General features: G+C 39.2%; 2 protein-coding genes across 2 annotated transcripts; both read right to left on the bottom strand.

Annotated features, from left to right (window-relative positions):
• Positions 1–216: 216 nt before the first annotated feature.
• sac3d1 (SAC3 domain containing 1) lies at positions 217–5359 on the bottom strand. Its single transcript, XM_084723058.1, has 4 exons — positions 5180–5359; positions 3496–3913; positions 2702–2984; positions 217–2323 (listed from the first exon to the last, which is right to left on the bottom strand). The coding sequence occupies exons 1-4, from the start codon at positions 5206–5208 to the stop codon at positions 1857–1859; spliced, it is 1197 nt and encodes a 398-aa protein (XP_084579184.1). The 5' UTR covers positions 5209–5359; the 3' UTR covers positions 217–1856.
• A 746-nt stretch (positions 5360–6105) lies between these two features.
• Positions 6106–10871, bottom strand: haus8 (HAUS augmin like complex subunit 8). Its single transcript, XM_084723059.1, has 10 exons — positions 10750–10871; positions 10309–10373; positions 9697–9758; positions 9034–9157; positions 8812–8922; positions 8623–8726; positions 8273–8431; positions 7186–7327; positions 6891–7032; positions 6106–6618 (listed from the first exon to the last, which is right to left on the bottom strand). Exons 1-10 carry the CDS (start codon positions 10812–10814, stop codon positions 6492–6494), a joined length of 1101 nt encoding a protein of 366 aa, XP_084579185.1. The 5' UTR covers positions 10815–10871; the 3' UTR covers positions 6106–6491.
• Positions 10872–21264: the final 10393 nt, after the last annotated feature.

The raw sequence follows: 21264 nt of genomic DNA, 5'->3' as shown, positions 1-21264 counted from the left end.
TTGTGCGTTGGAAAAAACGTCACAAGACTGCTAAAAGTGGGATATACAATTTATAAAACAGCGCAACAGAGGAGGCGAAGAAGGATTAACTAAATTTTAGTCACTTATTTTTGTAGTTGTTGGCGTGCGTCGATGCCCTGTACAGATAAATGCTGCCCTCAAGTGGTAAATGAGCGTAGATGCAACAAAGTCTGAGTAAAAACGACTGACCAGACATTTATTTTTAAGTAACAAAATTTATTGAAATGGTTCTGAGGTACTGCATTGATAAGAAAAAATGAGGACTGTCACACAGCAGAGTTTCCAGCAGGTTTTCTAAAGTACTTCACAAAAATGTGAAATGGCATTAACATTTAAACAGTATTAACATAACCAGTAGCAATTCAAAAGCATTTCACATCTTTAAGTAATTCAGGCAGCAAGTGCATGATAAGGATGAAAAGGAACTTCCAGAACAAAGAAGAAACTTGTTTCTGAGTTCAGCCTCTTGTGTTGAAATGTATAATCTAAAGCATTTCACTGGTAAAACACATTGGTGTTGGGCATCCTACAAGAAGACCCTACTCTCAAACTCAATAAGAAGTTTGCGTAAACAGATGAATTCACTTAAAAGGGAAAATCTGGCCTTGTCACGTCAATGTCCAGTCAGTATTGATGGTAAATGTAGTCAGTTGAAGCAATAAAGTCTTCAGTGCGTGCTATATTGGCTGACAAAGCGGAGTTCTCCTGCTAGCGGAGCCATACCAGCATTGCCTGCATGTACCAGGATGCACTGTGCACAAGCTTCTGATGCCCATGTATTTAGCCTAAAGCTATTATTTTGTTGGCCAAAACACAGCATCCAGTAACAAAATACTCATCTAGCATGCACACTGGCTACACTGAGGTGGAGAATAAGAATCTAAGCTGAAAAAGCTTTTAGTTAATCCTTAACACCAACTACATCATTGTGATATTAATGTATGCTGGACAAAAAAAACATTTTGCAGCACAAAAACCCTGGTTTCTCAGTCCATATAGCATGTACTGTCAAATTTATTGCTTCAAGTGACTACATTTGCCCTCAATGCTAACTGGACATCCACAAGAAAAGTCCCTTTAACATAATATTTCAACAGTATCAACATAACCAGCAACAATATTGAAGTAATTCACATCTTGAAAGTAATCCAGGCACCACATGTGTAAGGAGGATGGATGAGCATATTCAGAACTAAGAGGGAACTTTTTTTTTTTAGTCCAGCCTTTCACAGGTCTTTTCCAGCAACATGGAGCCCATCCCATTCCGGTTCACACACACAATTTTGAATGTCTCTGAGCATTTCCACCGAAAATAAAATTGCAGGTTTTTCCTTGGAAAACCACATGGGTGTGTCATATTCTACAAGTCCATGTGCACTGTGCTATGCCCACTGTTGATGACATCCTTGATTACAACTCTCAAATCTGGTGTTAACATTGGCTGGTTCATGAGATAGCACCAAAGTTTCAAGAATCCTCAACGGAACCAGTTCAAAAACCAGAGCTAATATGATGTAAAAGGCGAGGTTAACTATGGCAGACCCATAGCTTGACAACAACCTTGACCCTTGTGTTGAACATGAACATTGGTAAAAACACTGGCATTGAGCATCTTAGAGGAAAGCCATGACGCTCAAATCCAAAAACAAGATAAAAACAATAGAAAGATGAATTCACTTAACAGCAAAAAAGCTTCCCTGTTGATGTGTCCTAAAACAAGACTTGAAGTTCCTGCCAGCTGCTCACTGTGGGGAACAGGAGCAAACAGAATTTCCCTATGAATACCAACAGAGCATCAGATTGCTTGTATTACTGATTCAATTGTTTTATTTGTCTCAGGCACAACCGTGAATGATGTTCTCAACAGTGAGGTCTTTCTGTTTTTCAGCCACGATGTCATGATACAGTTTGCAGGACAGCATCCCTTGTGCAGGTTCAGTGAAAGCAGCCTTGGAGAAAACTACTTGCTTTTCCTGGTTAACCTCCACTCCATACGCCTGACAGAGTTGGGCTGTGAGCGAAATGTCTAAGGACAACAGTTGAGCCAGTTTGTCGAGAGGAAAGCGACAATTGCGGCTACTGTATCCATGGCTGTATATTAGCAGCAGATCTCTACGACATGCCACTATGTGACGGTGTAGAGCACAGCTCTGCAGGAAGTTCAACCTCCGAGCCAATCGAAGCAGATAAACAGGGTTTCGCTCCACAAAAGCTCTGTTGATGGAAAGAGCGAGTGTGATAGCAGGAGAGCTGCGTAGCCGTTCAGGGAGCTCCATGATGTGCTGCGCAGCACGAGCTGAACCTGTAAAGAGAAAGCAAGCATGAAGAAATGATCCAAATCATGGCGCCAGAACAACTTTTAGGTGAACCAACTCAGAAATGTTTAATATGTTGAGAGCAGAAAAAGCTACAGATAAAATTCAGACTCAGTTTGCCTACCTTTAAGTATGATATTAACAAAATTGCTCCTTTCCCAGTGAAAACCACTGACTCTTTGTTGACAATGATAACTTATTCAGGGACTAGAGAACCTTTTAATCAGATCTATGCATCTACAGTCCGTTTAGATAAACCTCAACTATTACATATGTGTACATAATTTATGATGCACGGGACTGCATGTAAATATATACAAGCAAAAACTTTTTAAAGTATTAAGCCATTAAGCACGGTAACCCACCCAAGTTGTACAGCAAACCAAGAGCCTGGAACTCTTCCTGGTTGGGATGCGGTCCTGTTTCAGTTGCATAGCAATCCAACAGCCAACTCAGGTTCTCCTGTAGGTGTGTGTCATTAATCTGTGGGTCATAGAGCCGCAGAGGCTCGCCACAAAGCCGAAAAGAGGCATAGATGAGAAAACGCACTGTCCGTTCCAAAATGGCCACACAGTTCGACCCAGACACCCTCTGGATGATCATGTCCTGCTTCACACCACGCAGCCGATCAAAGACAAAGCTGTACACCTGGAAGACGATACACAGTGTGCTGTGAGGATTTTTGGTTTTTATGTATTTCTAATTGCAATTTCAACAATGTTCTTGCTGGGCTAGTAACAAATTAGGCTTCAGCCTAGTTCAGCCTAATGTTTCACCTTACTTTTTGTTTTTCCAAAAGATATTTAAGTGAATTCTATGGCGACTGGTCACTGAAAGTTTTGTGAATTTGTTAATAAGCAGTCTAACACAGTCTATGCTATTTAAAAGTGCCTATATCATGATTTTGGGCTCTTTTGGTACTCTAAAAAATAGCCTCACGGACATCTACTTTGTTTTGGAGGCTTACATGAAGCTGTTCAGGCTAACTGTCTGTGTGTTGCAGTAAAATACAACCTAACTGATGTGTCAGCAGGATGTGTGGATAATGCCAAAAGTTTCAATTTTAAGTAAACAATTCCCTTCATACATTTCTTTCTTCACAAAATTTAAATTAATAGTAAAATTGGTTGACTCAAGAAAATGTGTAAATACTACTAGCCTCTGTCCAAGGATGCAGATGTGGGGAGGCAGCGATGTCATCAATAAGGTAACACACGGTTTTCAGCAACACAGCAGGTGGACGGAGGTCAGTGGGATTTGTTGAGTCTTTCCCAGCTGCTGGTCTGGAATATTCCTTGACTGCACGCAGGGGGTCTCCCCTGGGCAGGCGATCTCTTTCCGTGCCTCCTAACATCTCAAAGCGGTGAAGCCGATTCTGTGCCTCACGGTCCTGCAGCTCACGAACAGGGCACATGGTCTGACAGACTCCCCTGGGGACTATTTCTTTCCCCTGCTGCTGATGTTCTTGATGCTCCTCCACCTTTCTCACCTGTGCTTTGCCTTGGCCTCGCCATTGCTCCTCATTCCTCTGTCTCCAGTTTCCTTCTGCTGGTGCATCCCTCCTCTGAGAGTGAGAGCTGCTTGAGGGAAACAGGTTGGAAATTAGCTGGAAATGTAGTCTGATAAGAAACACACAGGTCTCAAACTGCCAGCCCCTCTCTCCCTCTCTTCTGCTGGCCCACTACATAATGTCAAAATTACTACAGGATCCAGCCCACAATGTTATTTCATTTAATTCTATTAAAAAAATGTATTGAATGCATTTCTGAAGAACTGCATATTGCAATTCGCTGAGGGTCTATGTCCAGAAAAGAACAGCATGTTCAATGTTTCTCTCTCAGTAGTCACATGGCAGATTTGATTAACATGTTAACAAGTGACATTTATTAATAATAACAACTTTATTTATATAACACCTTTTAAAAACAGAGTTTACAAAGTGCTTTGAGGGACAAAGCAAACGTGAAGGACACCCAGGAGGCAATGTGGCAACACAAACCCAAAACATTGATCAGCCACATGACAAAGCTACACTGTTTAACCACAAACTCTGTGGTGTTTGACAAAAGCACAAACAAAACCAACAATGCTCAGCTAGCCATTTTCAACAGGGGTATTACTTACTCAAAGTGACAAAAGAGTTCCAGAGTTTGTCCAATGCATGGCTACATAGCGAATATTAAAAATCTGGGCTTTAGAAATGGCTGTTTGCATTCCTTTCAGTGTAACAAAGTATGTTTGTGATAAAAACAAAAAGAAAGCCAATATGAGTTTGAAAACCTTACTTTAGAGTTATGTTTATTTGTATAACACACAAGTATGCCAGCTCACCTTTTCTTAACCTCCTATTCTTATCTCAAGTATTTTGTATTTCATTGACACATCAAGAGACATGGTTATTTTCACATTTATGCATGTAACCCTACCTATCAATCTTCTAAGTTAGTTGCATTTAATCTACTTTTGTAAAACTCAATTTACACAAGAAGTTTAAGTAGCTATCATGCTAGCTCAATCTGAGCTCTTCAATTTTGTTCGTTGTATTTTAGTTAAGCAGCAAAGGATAAAACAGCTGTGTTTTACCACTTGTTATTAACTGATAACATCTACAACATACTAACCTGGTAACAGCTAGCTGTGAGTAGCTAACATCAGTAGTGACTACCAGGCTAACTTAGCTAGCTAAGGCGGTTAGCTGGCTAACAAAGACAGTTTACACGCCAAAGACGTTTCTACTGTCGAACAATGCGAAAGTTACGCTAAATAATCTCTTAACATACATCAAAAAACTTCTTTCTCCTGCGAAATGGTTAAAATAGTTTAAATAAACCCCGTTTACTCACATGCGACGAGGCTGTCTCCTGCGGTTCATTGGCCTTTCAGAAAAGACCGGTCGTCACTTTCCAACATCAGCCAATAAAAATGTGTCTTTGTTGTTTTGATGTAACGTCACATCCGGTATCAGACGGCATGGATCACATACACTTTCAGGCTGGACCTTTGAATTCAATTATGTAACCTATAGTATTGATTCACTATTTCTCAACATGTATAAAATTACAGTTATATAGTTTGTACAGCTCATATTACATTTAATTGTAACATACAAGAGGCACTAACTAAGGATAAAGAAAACATTCATAAAACCTAAAAACTTAAAACACTGCTTCAGATTTATTTGTGATTGTTTTCTTTTAAGTGTACATAAATCTAACATGCATCTAACCTCAACCATGCTCTCTGACTCATACATCTGTGCTCATTCATGTGTTTTCCAAAAAAGTAAGATCCAGCAGCTGTACTCAAATAGGTCGTTGAACCCCAAAATCAAAAATAAATATTTTTCCTCCTACCTGTAGCGACAGTTATCCATCTAGATTGTTTTGGTGTAAGTTGTCTGGTCTTGGAGATACCAACCCTAGGGATACCTGCTGCCAATCATATCACTGCCGGATGGAAGTATGCATCTACTCATGGGCGAGAGGCTTGTGCTCCTGACAGTATGGTATGAGTAGAGGCATGCTTCCCTCTGCATGATGATAAAGTTGGCAGAACATAGAAAGAAAATAGTCCCTACAGGAAACTACTCACAACATGGTGTGTGGATTGTCTTGAGTAATTGGGTCATGGTTTTTGTGATTTCTGGAACGAGACATTGATGTTGAGCTTTTCAAATGTATTTTTTTTGCACTTTTTTAGCACCACGAGTCACATGTCTAGTTCAATTATATTCAAGAGAAGTCTGTACAAGTGATATCTCCGAAAAAAACCAAAAAAACTCTAGAAGGATAAAAGCACTACAGGGAGGAGGAAGAAAATGCATTTTAGATTTTGAGATGAACTGTCCCTTTAACACAACATAAAACTAGAAAACCTTCCTTTTGCATATTGTTGCTTCAAAATGCCCACGTTGATTTCATTTACAGTTTCATTGTTTGTTTTTTTGTTCTAGTTTATTAACAATATTACATCTAGAAAACAGTATCAGTCATTATTCAACATTTACAATATTCCATTATAGAGTTAAAAAGACAGCAGACAGTTTACACAAAAACGAGACGCAAATGGCACAAATATATCCAAACTGGGGTAAATCTGGGGTGGAGGGGTATCCAAAGTGCATGTACTGTGTATCCCATGCTGTGTGATAAACCTTCACTGTTTGGGGCAGTAAAGCTCCTGAGTTCTTGCTGTGCCAAGTTGTTCCTCCTCTGCAGACTGCTGGACATGGACTGTGTGGCGGCATACCAACGATGTAAGCTCCAGTAGCTCTGAAAATGTGCTAGAAAAATGGAAAACGCCAAAGTTTGAGTACAAGTGCAATGTGGTCAGAGTCAGGATGCATTTTTATTTTTCCCAAGAGAAAGAGTTAACTCTCGTGCTGAAATACAATATAATTATCTCTATTAAACTATTATATATCTAATATCTCTATCTGTAGAAGACTGGGAAAGAGCAAATGAAGAATACATTTAAAAAAAGGTAAAACAAAGCACACTATATATTCACAATATCAACAAATTTCAAGATAAGTTTTCAGTAGCGTGTGCCTACCTTGATAGCTGCTGACTGATGTTCTTTGATGTCGTTTTCATGTCCCTGAGGCACTCTAGAGAAGTGCTGTTGTCCTTATGATCCCCCTCTGTGCACTCCATCAACAACTTCTCACTCTCCTTAAGGCAAGCCTCAGCTTTATCTAAAATAGATGGAAATGGATAGTTGGATATGATTATTATAACATTTACCTTAAGTTCCAGCAAAAATACAGTCATTTAGTGTTTAATAAATAAAATAATTCATTTAGGATTGAAAATTTTATTTAAGGTAAATTTAAACTAGCAACAGTAACCTAGAAATTCCCTTCGGTCTCCGTCAATGTAGAAGTTCTTGACAGGCAGCTCATGACGGGTGGTGTCGATAGCTGAGGCAAAAGACTTGTAGTCTGTTGTGAGCTGCGTGGCAGCTTCTGCCATAGGAGTCAGCGCAGCAATCTGATGGAAAATGACAATATTATGATGAGATAATAGGATTAAATCATGTACTCATACTATCTGACACACCAACAGAAAGTGCACAATTTTTTAAAAACTTTTTTAAATACTGGTCAAAAAACATTTAAACCAGAATATTCAACAGCTGTTTTAACTGATTATCAACCAGCACACATGTGACTCAAAAGGTCTCAATGGAGTATGAGTTTGCAAGAGTACCAAAGCGTCTCCAGGAATAAATGTCTCAGTTTTGTGTTATGATACTATGACATACAGAATTACATATTTCAAATGTACATTATAGCTGAGTTCAGTTTTATTGTCCCTTGAAGGGATATTTAATTCACAGTAGAGGACAAAAACACAACATACAAGAGGACATGGGACATTAATCACAACAGTCACAGAGAAACAAACAAATAAAAAAGATTTATCTGTTAAAAGTATCAAACCATTGGGGTGGCAGCAACAATAAAGTGCTGCTGAGCAGTGCAGTCAAGGTTCAGTGCAAATTAAGCTCATTTATTGCACTTGGAACAAGGGAGAATTTAATTCCATTGTGTTTTACTCTGGGGGATCTGTATCTCTGCCCAGAGGGGAGAGGAATGAATTCCTCTGAGAGTGGGTGAACAGCAGAGCTGGCTATGTGCTAAAGAAAGCTGCTGAACACTAATTATTTTGCTGGCTACTTTAAGAAGTAACTCTGGCTACTTTAACAAGTCTTTCATATGAAACTTCATGATTTCTAGCCACAAGACACTTCTGCACTGGGTTCAATATTTAGCCGTTTCTTGCGACTTGGTAAGGAGGTGACACTCTACAATCAACTGGGAACAAAAAGAAAATTCATGTTCTTCTTTCATTTAGCCATTTCATGCATGCAAAAACACTTAAACACAGGCCTCATATTAAAAAAGGTCACAATAAAGGAGGTTATTTCCTGACCTGCAAATCCAGCCTCTCATTCATGTGCCTTTCCTTGTCCATGAGGAGGTACTGACGCTTCTTCTCATGGACCTCATAATGCAGCACCTCTTCTTCCTCCCTCTCCCGGAGGATCCTTGCTTCTGCTTCAGCCTTGAGCTTTGCAGTATTGCTCTCCATCTTCAGTCAAACATACAAGAGATGGAGCATAGCATAGCATAATGAGATGTTATTACCCACAGAACACAGAGGATAAGTCACTAAAATCTACTTTAAGAGTTTTAATTAAAACTTCTCTACCACTGATTTAACAAAGCGGATACACTGAAAGCAGTTTTCAGCATATCAAATACACCAGAAGACGGGCTCACCTTTGCTGTGAGGTATGCCAGTAGGAATGTTTGCATCTCAATGAGGCGCTTCTCAGTCTCTGGATCTCTCTCAGGTTCAACGGCATTTTCAATTACTGTTTTATCTTAAAGAGACAGATAGAAATGCTGTCAAAGGATGATCTTATTTGTAAATAGATCCCAGCATTTTAAAGCTTTAAATCAGTTTACCTTTAATGACTGAAATATCAAAATCGGGTCGAAAGCAGTGTCCATCTGAGAAAGTGGACTGCAGAATACTTTTCCCAAGTAGTGATGGCTCAGTTTCACGTGAAATCATTGCTTTAGGGAAGATAATACGACAATATGCAAAAGTTAGTCAGAATTTTGTTTTAAACAATATTACTGGCTCAGTAAGAACACAGGGGAAAAAAGTTACTAAAAAGATCTTACATGCTGCTAGAGCCTGTGGAGCCACTGAGCGTCTTGGGGGAGTGCCCACCTTTGGCCTGACACCACTGGGTTTGGGTGAGGCAGGCCTCGGTGGCAAAGCAATGGACTCGGTCAGTGAGTTACTCTGTTGGGGCGCAAGGAGATACAAATGTGTAACATCAAAAATGAGCTAAAAACATACAAAGAAAAATGAAGACACTTGTACAGACAAAAGGGAGGCAATGATATTATGATTAACTAATCATTTAAAAAATTCGCTGAATGTTTGTAAATTAGGCCCATATCCTAAGTAGCAACATCTAGTATATAATATATTAGTTATTAATATTAGAGCTTCAATGATTAGATAACCAATCAGTCAGTCAACTAACAGAAAAATCATCACTGATTCTTAATCAAGCAATTGTTCTAGCAATTTTAATACAAAAATGGCAGGAAATACTGCTTTCAGCCTCTTTAATATGGAGATTTCCTGCTTTTCTCTGTTTCATGATATTTAACCAAATATATTTGGGTTCTGAACTGACAAAACAGGACATTTAAATTGTCTTACATTTTATAGACCACACAACTGATCGAATACTCCAGAAAACAATTGTTTGTTGTTGTCCAACAGAATATGTTGCACGAAAACAGAAAAAAAGAACAAAAAAATAGCATTACCTTTGAAAGAGATGTCTTTTCAGCAGCCTGCATATATCGCGACTTGACAATAGTCCCAGTCGCTGATGAATGATGGAGATAATAACAAAGAAAGAAGCAAAGAAATTGAAAAAGAAACCGATGAAAATCAGTTAAACCCGATTCAATGTATTATATCTGCGCATGTCTCACATCAGCTACGAAGGAAGAATTTACAAAAGATGTCTGTCAACAACCTTCTTGCAAAGGCATTTGAGATATTAAATAGACAAGTTAAATATTATAAGTACAAAGTCTTGAGGGTGGCAGCACAAAACTATCTAATAACTATACTATATCATATAACATCAGTTTGAGTGAGTACATGGATGGACAGAAAATAGTTGGATTGTAACTGGAGGAATGGTTTAGTGTTTTAACTACACTTGCTGAAAAAACATCTTACCAATGTAATATTATATAATCAGCACAATTCAAGCGGATTTAGGTTATTTTGAAGTGCAAGATAATCACTGGACATATAATTTGAGACGAAGTGCTCATGACTGTTAAGTAACAGCAATACTTAAACTGTCGATTCATTACGTACAGACTCAGGTACCCCATCCTATGTGAACTTAAGCAAATACTTACGTTTGACATTCTTCTTCCCAGTTCCACTGTTATTGGCTTTGTTAGCATTACTCCCACTTTTCGAGCTGAAAACGACAAAAACGTAGCTGTTATTTATTTATTTTAACCTTTTGTTAAGCTAGTGGATAAGCTAATAGACACACCCCGGAGCTAATTTATAATGTTAGCTTACCTACCGTTAAACTAATACTATTGGTACAGTTCACAAGAATATAAAAACGTGTACATGTATTGCTTTCATAGCGTACTTATTAGCCGTATGTATTGTCCAGCCGTGTAAAATGATGAAGTTAGCGCTAAATAAAATAATTTATAGCTTGTTAACTGAAGCGGCAGCGCGTGACTGGTCCATGTTTAACGTTACCTAAAATTTACATACAATGAAATTGGCAACAAATCTGCAAAATGCAAGACAGTCATTCAAAAAACGACAAAAACTACCTTTTAGCGTCGGTGGAGGTACTTTTAAAACTACTTGGCACTGTTGTAGTTCTTCTCGACGCCATAATGTTTTGAAGCAAACCGCCTGTACGCCTTCTCTGTAAACCGGTAGAAACAAGAAGTGACACTACTTGGTTCCGCTCTTCTTCTTCTTCTTCTTCGTTGTGTATTTGTGGCGGACCGCAATACAACATTGAAAGTGTATGCTGGCATCTACTGTAGTGGGGTGTGTATGATCATAGCCACGGTCTGTTGCTATCATGTTTGCTCCAGTCATGGTGGATCTGGCAGTTCAGAATCAGTATTGGGGTTCACATCCAAGGAATTTGATTTGGCATATTGGTGCATATAGTACTAGAAAAATGTAAATTAAGATAAAAGCAAATAATGCAAGTCAAGAGGCACAAATAGAAATAGACGTGTCAATAACACATGAAAAATACTATAAAAATAATAAAAGATAATGTACAATATAACTGTTTTTTAAATGAAAGAGCTGTCCAGTTTGTGCAGGAATGTTCAAAATAATCATCCTGAAATCTGCTTTATGCAAATGTTTATATACACCCCATATGTTTTACCATTTTGGTAAACATGAGAGAGAGACAGTAAGTGAAGTGGATAATGGGACATGACAGTACCCGTGGTGATTTTACTCTGATATGGGCTAATTTTCTGATTTATAGCCAGAAGCTCTATACATTCAGATAATTTGCAAATAATACCTGAATTCATTGTAAATGCTCAGACATAAGAAGATGACACTGTTATGTTTTGATGTTCTGACTATCAGTTTATGAAGACAGATGTTTTTATTTAACAATAATGTCCTTACCATCCAACATTAATAGATAAGCTGTTTTAGTGGTGGATTTTCCCTCTAATGTTGTTACACCAACCCATACATGATCCCCGTTTCTAATATGTTCATCATATAGTTGTTGTCAGGTCTGTATTACTTATGATTTAATACAGACCTCAGCTTAACTTGTCCTCTCTTCTTCTGCAGTTTTCAGTTGCAACGGAGAATGGCTGATTGATGTATATGGGGCTATTGCATTATATTGTACAGGACATGGCCTGCATATAAGAGAAAGAATGCAAATGCTGCTTTGTATTGACTCCAGCAGATATCAAACACTTTGTTCCAGTAACCACTAGATGGGTGTAAAGGTCCATATCCCCTGTCAGTGTAAACACAAGCCTTTTGAGTTGAACATACTTTCAGTCCATGCTGACTGCATTACAGATGATGTTTCAACACTTTTCTCAAAAACACTATTGACATTTGCTATAAAACACAACACCACATTAGGAATATGCCTCGCTTCTCCCCCATATGGGCCAATCCATATGTCAGGGCAGGCGGACAGACGGTAGTTTCAGAATCTGGGCTGACAAAGGTGTACAGAAAATAGAGCACCTTTACATGAATGTTAATCTTCAGAAATACGTTGTCACCAGAAAACAAAACAACAACAATAAAAAAGCCCTTCTTAAAAATCAAAAACAAGCAATTAATATGAAAATGAAACTATTTCAATACAAACTGTGAATGAGAACTTACAGCACCCTGGTCAAACAGAACTGCTGGACACTTGTATTCAATGTGAAGGAAAGGGAACTCTGTTTCACTGTATATGGGACAGTCAAAAATAACAAGAATATTGGAAAACTGTGGTTTAGACTATATCTGAGATTGTTGGAGTGAAGGTGCCTCACCAAGTAAAACTGTGTGTACTCTGCATATATCTGAAGAAATCAACTGTTAGTTCAAAACAGTTAACTTTAATTGAGTTGGACTCCTGCAAGAGGATGGTAGCCCTATCCTAGAAAAAAACGGATATACCTTTGATAAATGTATCGCTGAAGGAGATGGGATCTTCACTATATAGAGTTTAGTATTTTCTTTTAGCATTTTCTGTTTTGTCTTTTGTGTTTTTCTTATCTATTATGTTTTTATTTTATTTCTTTAAGTGTGTAAGATGTTATGACCACATTTCTTTTTCTATTTGTGTATGTGAAATACACGCAAGACTCAATTAAAAAATATTTCTGTTGTGTTTTCATGCCATGTGTTTAAATCAAATCATTATGCATCTTTTTGTATTGTTTACCACTTATTCCTTTATAGGTCATCAGATGGGTGGAGTCAATCCCAGCCAACAATGAATGGTTGAACAGTTGTGTAAACACTAAGTAACCAGACCATCACAGGGATAACAGGGATGCATCCAGGCAATTTAGAGCATCCAGTACACCGCAATTTCATATCTATAAAACATTATTAAACTGGAGCATGAGGAAATAACCACACAGGAGAACACACAAAATTAAATCTCTTTTAATTAACTCATGCATGTCAATGGAGATAATAACACTTATATTCATTTACATGCATGTGTGTGTGTCTTCATCTTGTGTATGTGGGTATGTGCTAAGCAAGTTCTCTTACCTGCAGTGTACTGTGTCTTTTTGCGTGCACGAGTCTTAAAGAACATAATGGGTGCTGATCCCAGCTGGACTCCGACAACAGGAGAGACAATGGGAAGAGAGTGGGTGTGGGACTGGGTGGTAAACACTGGACAGAAACTTCAGTCGGAAGTCATTTCCACAGACACGGGTGGATGAAGCACCGGGGGTAGACAGACAAAAAATGTGGGAAATTCTTCAGTGAGTTTAATATTGGCTTTACCAATTGCAGGGGGATTTTTTACTCTTGAGTAATTCAGTAAGTAAGTAAGTAAGGTTTACCTTGAGTATCCCATAATAATATTTTACAATCTTTTAAATAGTGGATGAATTAGATTTTTGCAAGTGTGACTGTTAAATAACATCCAGGGGCCGCATTACATAAACTTCCTAACATGACGATCCTGTCTTAACTGTTTGTTACCATGGTAATTATAGTTAGGACCTGCTTTAGGAAAAACAAACAAAAACAATTACAGATTAACAGTTCCTCAGTCAATGTTCCTGTCCTAACATAAGATAGGAGAAATGTATTACACAAGCATCCTAACTCCCCAAAATCTTAAATAAACTCCTAGTTTTAGGATTACAATTAAACTGTCCTAATTTTCACTCTCATTCGCTGGAGACCACTCTCTTTTATTTCCCAAGTTAGTGTTGTTGTAAGTTTCCCAAAAAGAACATCTTTGGATTTCTCTGCAGATGCTGACAAAACCTCTAACTTACTTGTCTTCAAATTAAGTACCGATTGGTGTTTATGTATATGTTCCAATGTCTGTATCAGTATGTTTCAATAAAAAACAAAACAACAATTGTTTAGCTCGATGAGATAAGAAAAGTACTAACAGTTGTGAGATACCAGATGTATCAGATATAAAAGCTGATAAGTGATACTGGATTGAGTATTAAGGATTTTCTACCCTGAGACAGGATAATTTGAAATAAGATAACATTAGGATTCCTCAAGTTATTTAGAGTTTGCTTCTATAATATCAGATTGGGAAAAATGCTATCTTATGCTTTTCCTATCTTAACTTAAGACCTAAGATAGTCCGGATCTGTAACGCAGCCCCAGGTATTGAAACTATTTTTATTCTGACCTTTCTGCTTTAATGAATTTTCGTGATAAAGGTTGAACATTTGGTCTTGGCACTAAAACTAATCTCTCACAAATACATGCCTGTATTTATGTGTGTGTGTGCCACACATGAGATGTGTGTGTGCCCCACTTTATCAGCCTGTGTAAAGGCCGGGTCTTATCATTGCTCTCCACTCTCTCTCTCAGTGTAATAAAGCCCTCAGGCTGGCTGCTGTGTGTCCGCATGCTGGCTGTCCATCTCTCACCACCAAGCAATGCCACGACCAATGGCTGCTTTGAGGTGGACAACAAGTCATGTTGACGGTGGTGATATGCACAGTATGGAGTGTTTTCAACTCAGTCAGTAATATTTTTGATTAAATATTATGAATGTTTCATTGGTGAGGAGGTATGCTTTTGTTTTTCTCAGGAGTAAATAAAGAGATCCAGATGAAGCTGAGGAGCCGAGGTGAAGGAGTGAGAAGTGCACGTTGAAAGACAGCGCTATAAGGACACATGGAGTCAGTGAATGAAAGTCCTTGTCTCCTTTTGAGCCCACCTTCTCTCCGCTCCGAAACTCTGACGTCTAATGAAGGCTTCGTCTATGTCACTGTGACCTCACTGATACTCTGCTGCTTCACCACTTGAGGACATCTTAGGCCGATAAACACGTGAGATGGAACGGCTTTCATTCATGTTCGGAACGAAGTGAGAGGAAAATTGTTGTCAGCTCTCCGAACACATGTATGTGCACATGATTATACACACACAGACGACCCACCCATGCGGCCCACACACCAGCCCTTCTTCCCCTTTGCGGTAAGCTGTTACTCATCACTACCCAGTCTGCCAGTCTGGTCCACATAGCGCTCCAGGAATGCCTCAAACACACAGTGCCTCATACTGTAAAGCCAACAGGCAGCATTTGCAGCATTCAGTTGGATATCTGAACTAAATTTCACTGCTTGCAATCTGATTATTGTGCTTTTGCTTGAGGCTATATGTATTCATTTAAAGTTATGGTCGAATTTATAATCGAATTTGGTTATCGGACCATTTACTTAATTTATTTTTGTTTGTCTCTTTATATATTTATCAAGATCTTAAAAGGCAGATGGCATATTTTTTTCTGGTTTCAGTATTTTTTTTTTTTCATTTTGAGACAGAAGTGCCACCTTAATATCAGCTACCTCAGCTTTTCAGAGCAGACGGGTGGATGGTTTCCAGTGTTTGCTCTTGTCCTTTGGCACTTGTTATAGGAAGGACCTAACCGGTCAGTCAGGGGCTCCTAGTATTAAGCAGTTAAGCTTCTCTCTCTAACCATGGTAAGCAGTGGAGTATTAGGACAGTGTTTCACACTATCAGGGCAGTTCTGCAGGTTAGTGTGTCACTTTAAAAGCTCCAATAGTTTGGGAGTATATCTTTGGTTGTATGTTAAAATGATAGACAACTATCCTTAAAGAAAATCAACGTATATCAACCCTGGGACAGTCGCTGGAGGCTTAGACTTTGATGAGATGATTAAAACCTCTCATCATTCATATGCGTCTGTTCAATGTGAAACTGGAGGAAGGACACATTAGCTTAGCTTAGTTTAGCCTTGTGTAAAGATTGGAAACAGGAGGTAACAGCTCGCTTGACTCTGTCCAAATGTGTATATGATTTGTTAAATTGGTGAGATTTAGAGGCACTTGAAGGCAGATTTTTTTTAATCCTTTGGACAGAACTCAGCTACCTGTTTCTGTCTACTGGCTCTAGCTCCATGTTTATTCTTCTCTCAGCAAAAAAGCAAAAGTCCAGCATGTCCAACTATTCTTTTTACAATGTTGCCAGTCCTTGCCAATTTGTTGACCTTTAGTTCAAATGATGTAAATAAGAGGTACATGCATGTATAACAATAGGAGTGCCTAGGGCAAGTACAATGCCACATTTGGCTAGTAAATCTAGCAGCTCACTTGCACAATCAAACAGGTGAGAAAAAAGAATTAAACACATCTTTTTTTTTTCTGAAAATGATGATAGAAGTAGTTAAGGAAGGGGCCATCTCGTTTCCTTCTCATCTCTGTTGAGAACTGCACACTGATGGGGCATGCAGAAAAAACGGCAGCAGGTAAAGATAAAGTTTATGAGCTGAAACATGAACGATGATTTCAATTATCCTGAAAACAGGAGTTTGGTTGTGGGCCAAACTTCAACTACTGCAAAGTTTGATGCAAGTTTGAGAGTAAGGCAGATAAAATGGGGTTGTTTTTCAAAGGCATGACAAATGTCCGAAAAATGTTGCTGGAGTGCTAAGACAAGAGCAGCATCTTGCTTGTATGGCAGCTAAGACAGCTGCCAACAACAGCTCGTCTGGGGCAAAACATGAAACTGAGGGAAGTCATGTAATCGCCAAACTGACTACTACAGAATTTAACTTTTTGTACCCAAGTCAGACAAAAGGACAAGCCAAATCTCAAGGTACATCTGTATTATATCCATGCATATCTGCTATAACCAACCTAACCAGCAATCACAATAAATCCCCCCATCAGGCATTTGTGCAAACGGTGAAAACTGGGGTTCGCTTTGACATAAGGTGTACATTCTGCATAGTGGTATATTGCAATAATAATGTATGGTTGTCACACAATCCCAGGGCACACTTGAACTGAGCACAGTATCATAGCTGTTAATAAATAAAAAACTTTGTAGAGGGGCAAGTAAAAGCTGACTTTGGGAAAATCAGTGTTTTTGACACACTTGCCTGATAGGGCAAGGGAAAATAAAAAAAAAACATGAACAGCTGAGAAAATTGTCTTTTTCTTCCACAGTAACCTGTAGTTTTTCAATGTTGAGCAGCGTGGCCTCAAGGTAACACCACAGACTCCATCAAATGACCTGAAGTGTTTGGTTTTCACCTCCTAATTGTTTAATGACTGCTTATCTTCACAGGATGTGACCTCGGCTTGGTGTTCACTCTTGTGGATGAACCTCGCAGCATCCCTGGCTGCAGAGCTGGAGGCTGGCTGGGGGATTTCCTGAAGGTGTCTTGGGGGTAGCGGGATGTTTATCCAGGCAGAAACTTTAAGAACAGTATATCCACAATCACATCACTAAAGGTCAAAGGTTTATGTTCTTCAGTAATTTACAATTTCAGGAGAATTATATTGTTTGTATCAAGCGGAGTCTGCTCCTCTATAGTCAGTCATAAATGTAACACAAATCAAACTGGGGCAGAAAATAACACTAGAGGGTTTTTAATTCCGTTATTCATTTCTGAAAAGACAGTGTGTTTGTGAGATTCTGTCTTTTTATGTGATCAGCATCCATGTGAACTTTTTGCAAACGAGAGATGAGACCCATACAGCAAGCATGACTGGTTGTGTGTGTGTGTGTGTGTGTGTGTGTGTGTGTGTGTGTGTGTGTGTGAGAACCATGTGCAGTGCTTTAGCAGGGCAGTGTAGCGTGCAGTGCAGGAGTGAGCAGAGGCGGCCCAGGCCAGGACAGCCCCAGTACCCTGGTAATCCCTGCGTTTTCAGGAGCCCTGGCCCGTACTTGATGAGCTTGAGCAAGAAAAAGGTTGCGCTCTCTCGTGTGTTTCTCTCTCACTGTCTCCCTCTCTTTCTCTTTCTGTCTCTCACTCTTTTATTCCCCCGCTTTTTCTCATGCCTCCCCCTCGTCCTCCTCCTCCTCCTCCTCCCCGTCCCCTGGAGCCACTTTGCGAATGAATGGATTCCAAGTGTTTACTCAGCAACTCTGCCTGTCCCTCTATATTTCTCAGGATTTCACCTAAAAGAAGAAGAGAACCTGCAGACCAATCATCCGAGACTACTGGAGACATCAGGTCTACATCTGACAGAAATCTGGGTGTCGGGATGCTCTGCTCATCCCTTTTAACTTCAAATACACACATCAACTCTGGTCAACTCGTTCTATATTTTTAGAAACACATGCACGTCTTGTGATTAGTGTCAGCCCCAAACACAACAGCTGTTTGAGTCTTATTTCAATATTTTCAGGGACATTTTGACATGCATCCAACCACTGTCTTTACAAGCATGACTTCCTTGGTTTAAAGCTGCTATAAGCAGCTCTTGAGAAAGATAGTTGTTGTTGGTAGTGTTGGTAGTTGGTTGTAGCTTAGGTCAAATCACCCACCCAAAATGTGAGACTTAACAATCCAGAGTTGCAAGTAGCAACTTTAAATCTCTCACAGAAGTAAAAATGAAATCTGTAAATATTTCTTGTATGATGTCATTTCAAAGAGAAAGCAAAAGAAAAAACAACAACAACAAATAACAGGTTTTTTATTTGGGTGATAGGCCGCCTCTGTCCTTGGCTGACAAAGGGACTACATTATTTTTTCCGCAAAATTCATTAAGGCATCAGCAGCATTTTTGAGAATTTCTTTCTATGTACTTGTGTTTAGGTGTATACAGCATGATAAAAGCAACAATCAGCCAATCACCACAAGCTTTCTATATAAAGAAGAACCTTCAAAAAATATATCGAATGAAGTACTTCACTAGTATCTATCACTTTAAGGATACTGGTATTTGTATTAAAATTGTAATTTTTGAAAGGATACCCAGCCCTATATGAGCAATTAGAAGTGTGTGGTGGTGTCTGTATCTGCAGAGACCCTGGCCTCTGCCTGTGTTTCCTTAGTTTCTTATTATTTTGCTGTGCTTGGGATGCTTTACTAAGCCAAAACTTTGGTATTTGACACCCTGGGAGTGCAACTCAACAATCAACAATCTTTCAGGAGTTTATGAAAAGCTTGGAAAATTACACTGACTCTACCTTTAAATGTGATTTTCTAGATTCTCTGTCAGATTTACATATTAAAGGGTGAATCAGGCTACAATTTGCAGTCACTGCTTCTTACATAGGCAACAAAAGCATAATTGATTGAGGCTATGCAGCAGAGGTTGGACCAAGTCATTGTTTTGAAGTCACAAGTACATCTCATATCTTGGCACTCTGGTTCCCAGTCAAGTCCATAGTCATAACTGACAAGGCCCAAGTCCCAAACTTGACTTTCAAGTCCTAATGAAGTCATAACACTGCACTTTTCACCAAATGTTATGTCATTTTAACAACAGAGCTTCAACTGACTGTTCTTTGTTCAACTTCAAATGACAAAGTTGGAAGTTGTTGTGTGTCTGTCTGTAATTTTCGACCCGCACATTTCAATATTTCAGTATATATTGTTTTTGTTTTTTTTTACGCAAACAAAATTATCGTTGGTATCACTTTTGCTAATTGGATGCTTGGTGGAATGAATCAAGTACTTTCAAATCAAAAGTCTCAAGTCCAAGTGAACTCACAAGTTGTTGGTGTTAAAGTCTAAATTGGATTGCAAGTCTTTTTTGATTTTGTTTAAAGTCATCAAATTTGTGACTCAGGTCCCCCAGCAGCTATACTGTGAGATGGAATTACAATACTCCAAGTTGTGACTCTTATCATCAATATGAACCTGAACTGGCAGGACTTCATCTTCTCCCTAGTTCAACTTCTTCTGACACACTGTAACTGCAGCATTGTTTATCCACCATTGAAATCAAAAGTGTAAAATAAAAACTTGCATGCCTACATGAATAAACGAATATTACAAGATAACAGCAATAACACAGTTCTTAGGGGGAAAACATGTTTCCTATACTTACAGTGAAGTTAATACACTACATTTGTAAATGCATCATTGAATAAGGCTCTCTCTCTCTACTATTGCATAAGAAGGTACTTAAACAGCCCAATTTAAAAGTGAAAAATCAGAAATACGGCATTTTCAATCCTCTTTGCTTTTATTTCTCAATGTGGCTCCCAGTGTTACAGGTTAGCAGCATCACCCTGGTATTGGGTAGGGGCCAATATCAACCATTTTGTAATCATAGTAACGCATGGGTGCAGCTGAAGCAAGGTGTTCACTGTACACAAAAAATCTGTTTGCATGTTGGTACACAGATGTGTTGACAGTACTGTCTGTGAAACTGTAAATAGATAAAGTGACCACAGTCCAGGACAAGTGTACAGGGAGTGTGGAGGTGCAGAGAGGTACAGGGAGGCTCTGATGTGGTGGGGGGTGGTTTAGGAGGAGAGGGGATTAGCAAGAGGCCGCAGGCCCTGAGGCAGAGGGCCCGTTTCCTGGCCTGAGCCCCTGTTTGTCCTGCCTGACCTGGCAGCTCTGGGGGCAGATCCTGCTTGGATACAGCCCCGCTCCCACGCCTGTCTGAAGCTGTTAGCCACTGGCTGTGAGTAGCTAGCTGGGCTTAGTGTTGTCTGAGCTGCGGCTGGGTCGGGAGGGGTCCAATCATCTGTGGGAGGGGGGGGGTGCCAGGCAGCTACTTTTTGTTGGTGGAGTGAGGGTGATGGGGAAACAGGCATCCAGTAAGGCAGTGGGCGGCTATGATTAATGACTTTGTTTTGATTATCGCCAACATATTTTTTTCATATCAAGCCTGTTGGAAGGACAATTAACCATGTTGCTCCTAAAACTGTTAAAGTCATATCTCTCTGTCTCTTCTCAGTTCTCTCAATCTGTACCTCTATCAGTGGATCCCAACTTTTTTTGGAAGACGTACCCCATCCCAAAGATTCACTATTACTTTGAGTGATCTATTTCAACAGTTCATTGAGTACTTTTCACAAACTATTTTATCTCCTCTGCTTGTTTGTGAACTAGTTTTCATCGTGAACAGTATAATAAATAATGGATCGAGCCTAAGTGACGTCACCCATAGGTTTCTGAAGAGCTGTTTTAGAGCTTATAGTATGGTGGCTCTGGCTGTTGCCATCCTGGGGTTTTCATGCACTCTTAATTACAGTAACACCAAAATTAATTGATATGTTTGACGTAATAAGTGGATGTATTTTTTAAATTAAATCATAAACAAAAAAAATTAAATACTCTACAATCTTTGTATGTACCCCCTGGCAACAGCCGAAGTACCTCCTGGGGCACTTCTTCCTGGGGCACAAGT

This window comes from Lutjanus erythropterus, chromosome 7 (assembly GCF_056507025.1).
Source record: "Lutjanus erythropterus isolate fLutEry1 chromosome 7, fLutEry1.hap2, whole genome shotgun sequence".
Classification (NCBI taxonomy): domain Eukaryota; kingdom Metazoa; phylum Chordata; class Actinopteri; order Lutjaniformes; family Lutjanidae; genus Lutjanus; species Lutjanus erythropterus.
The sequence above is the reverse complement of the archived record's forward strand: the minus strand, read 5'-3'. Positions and strand labels throughout refer to the sequence as shown.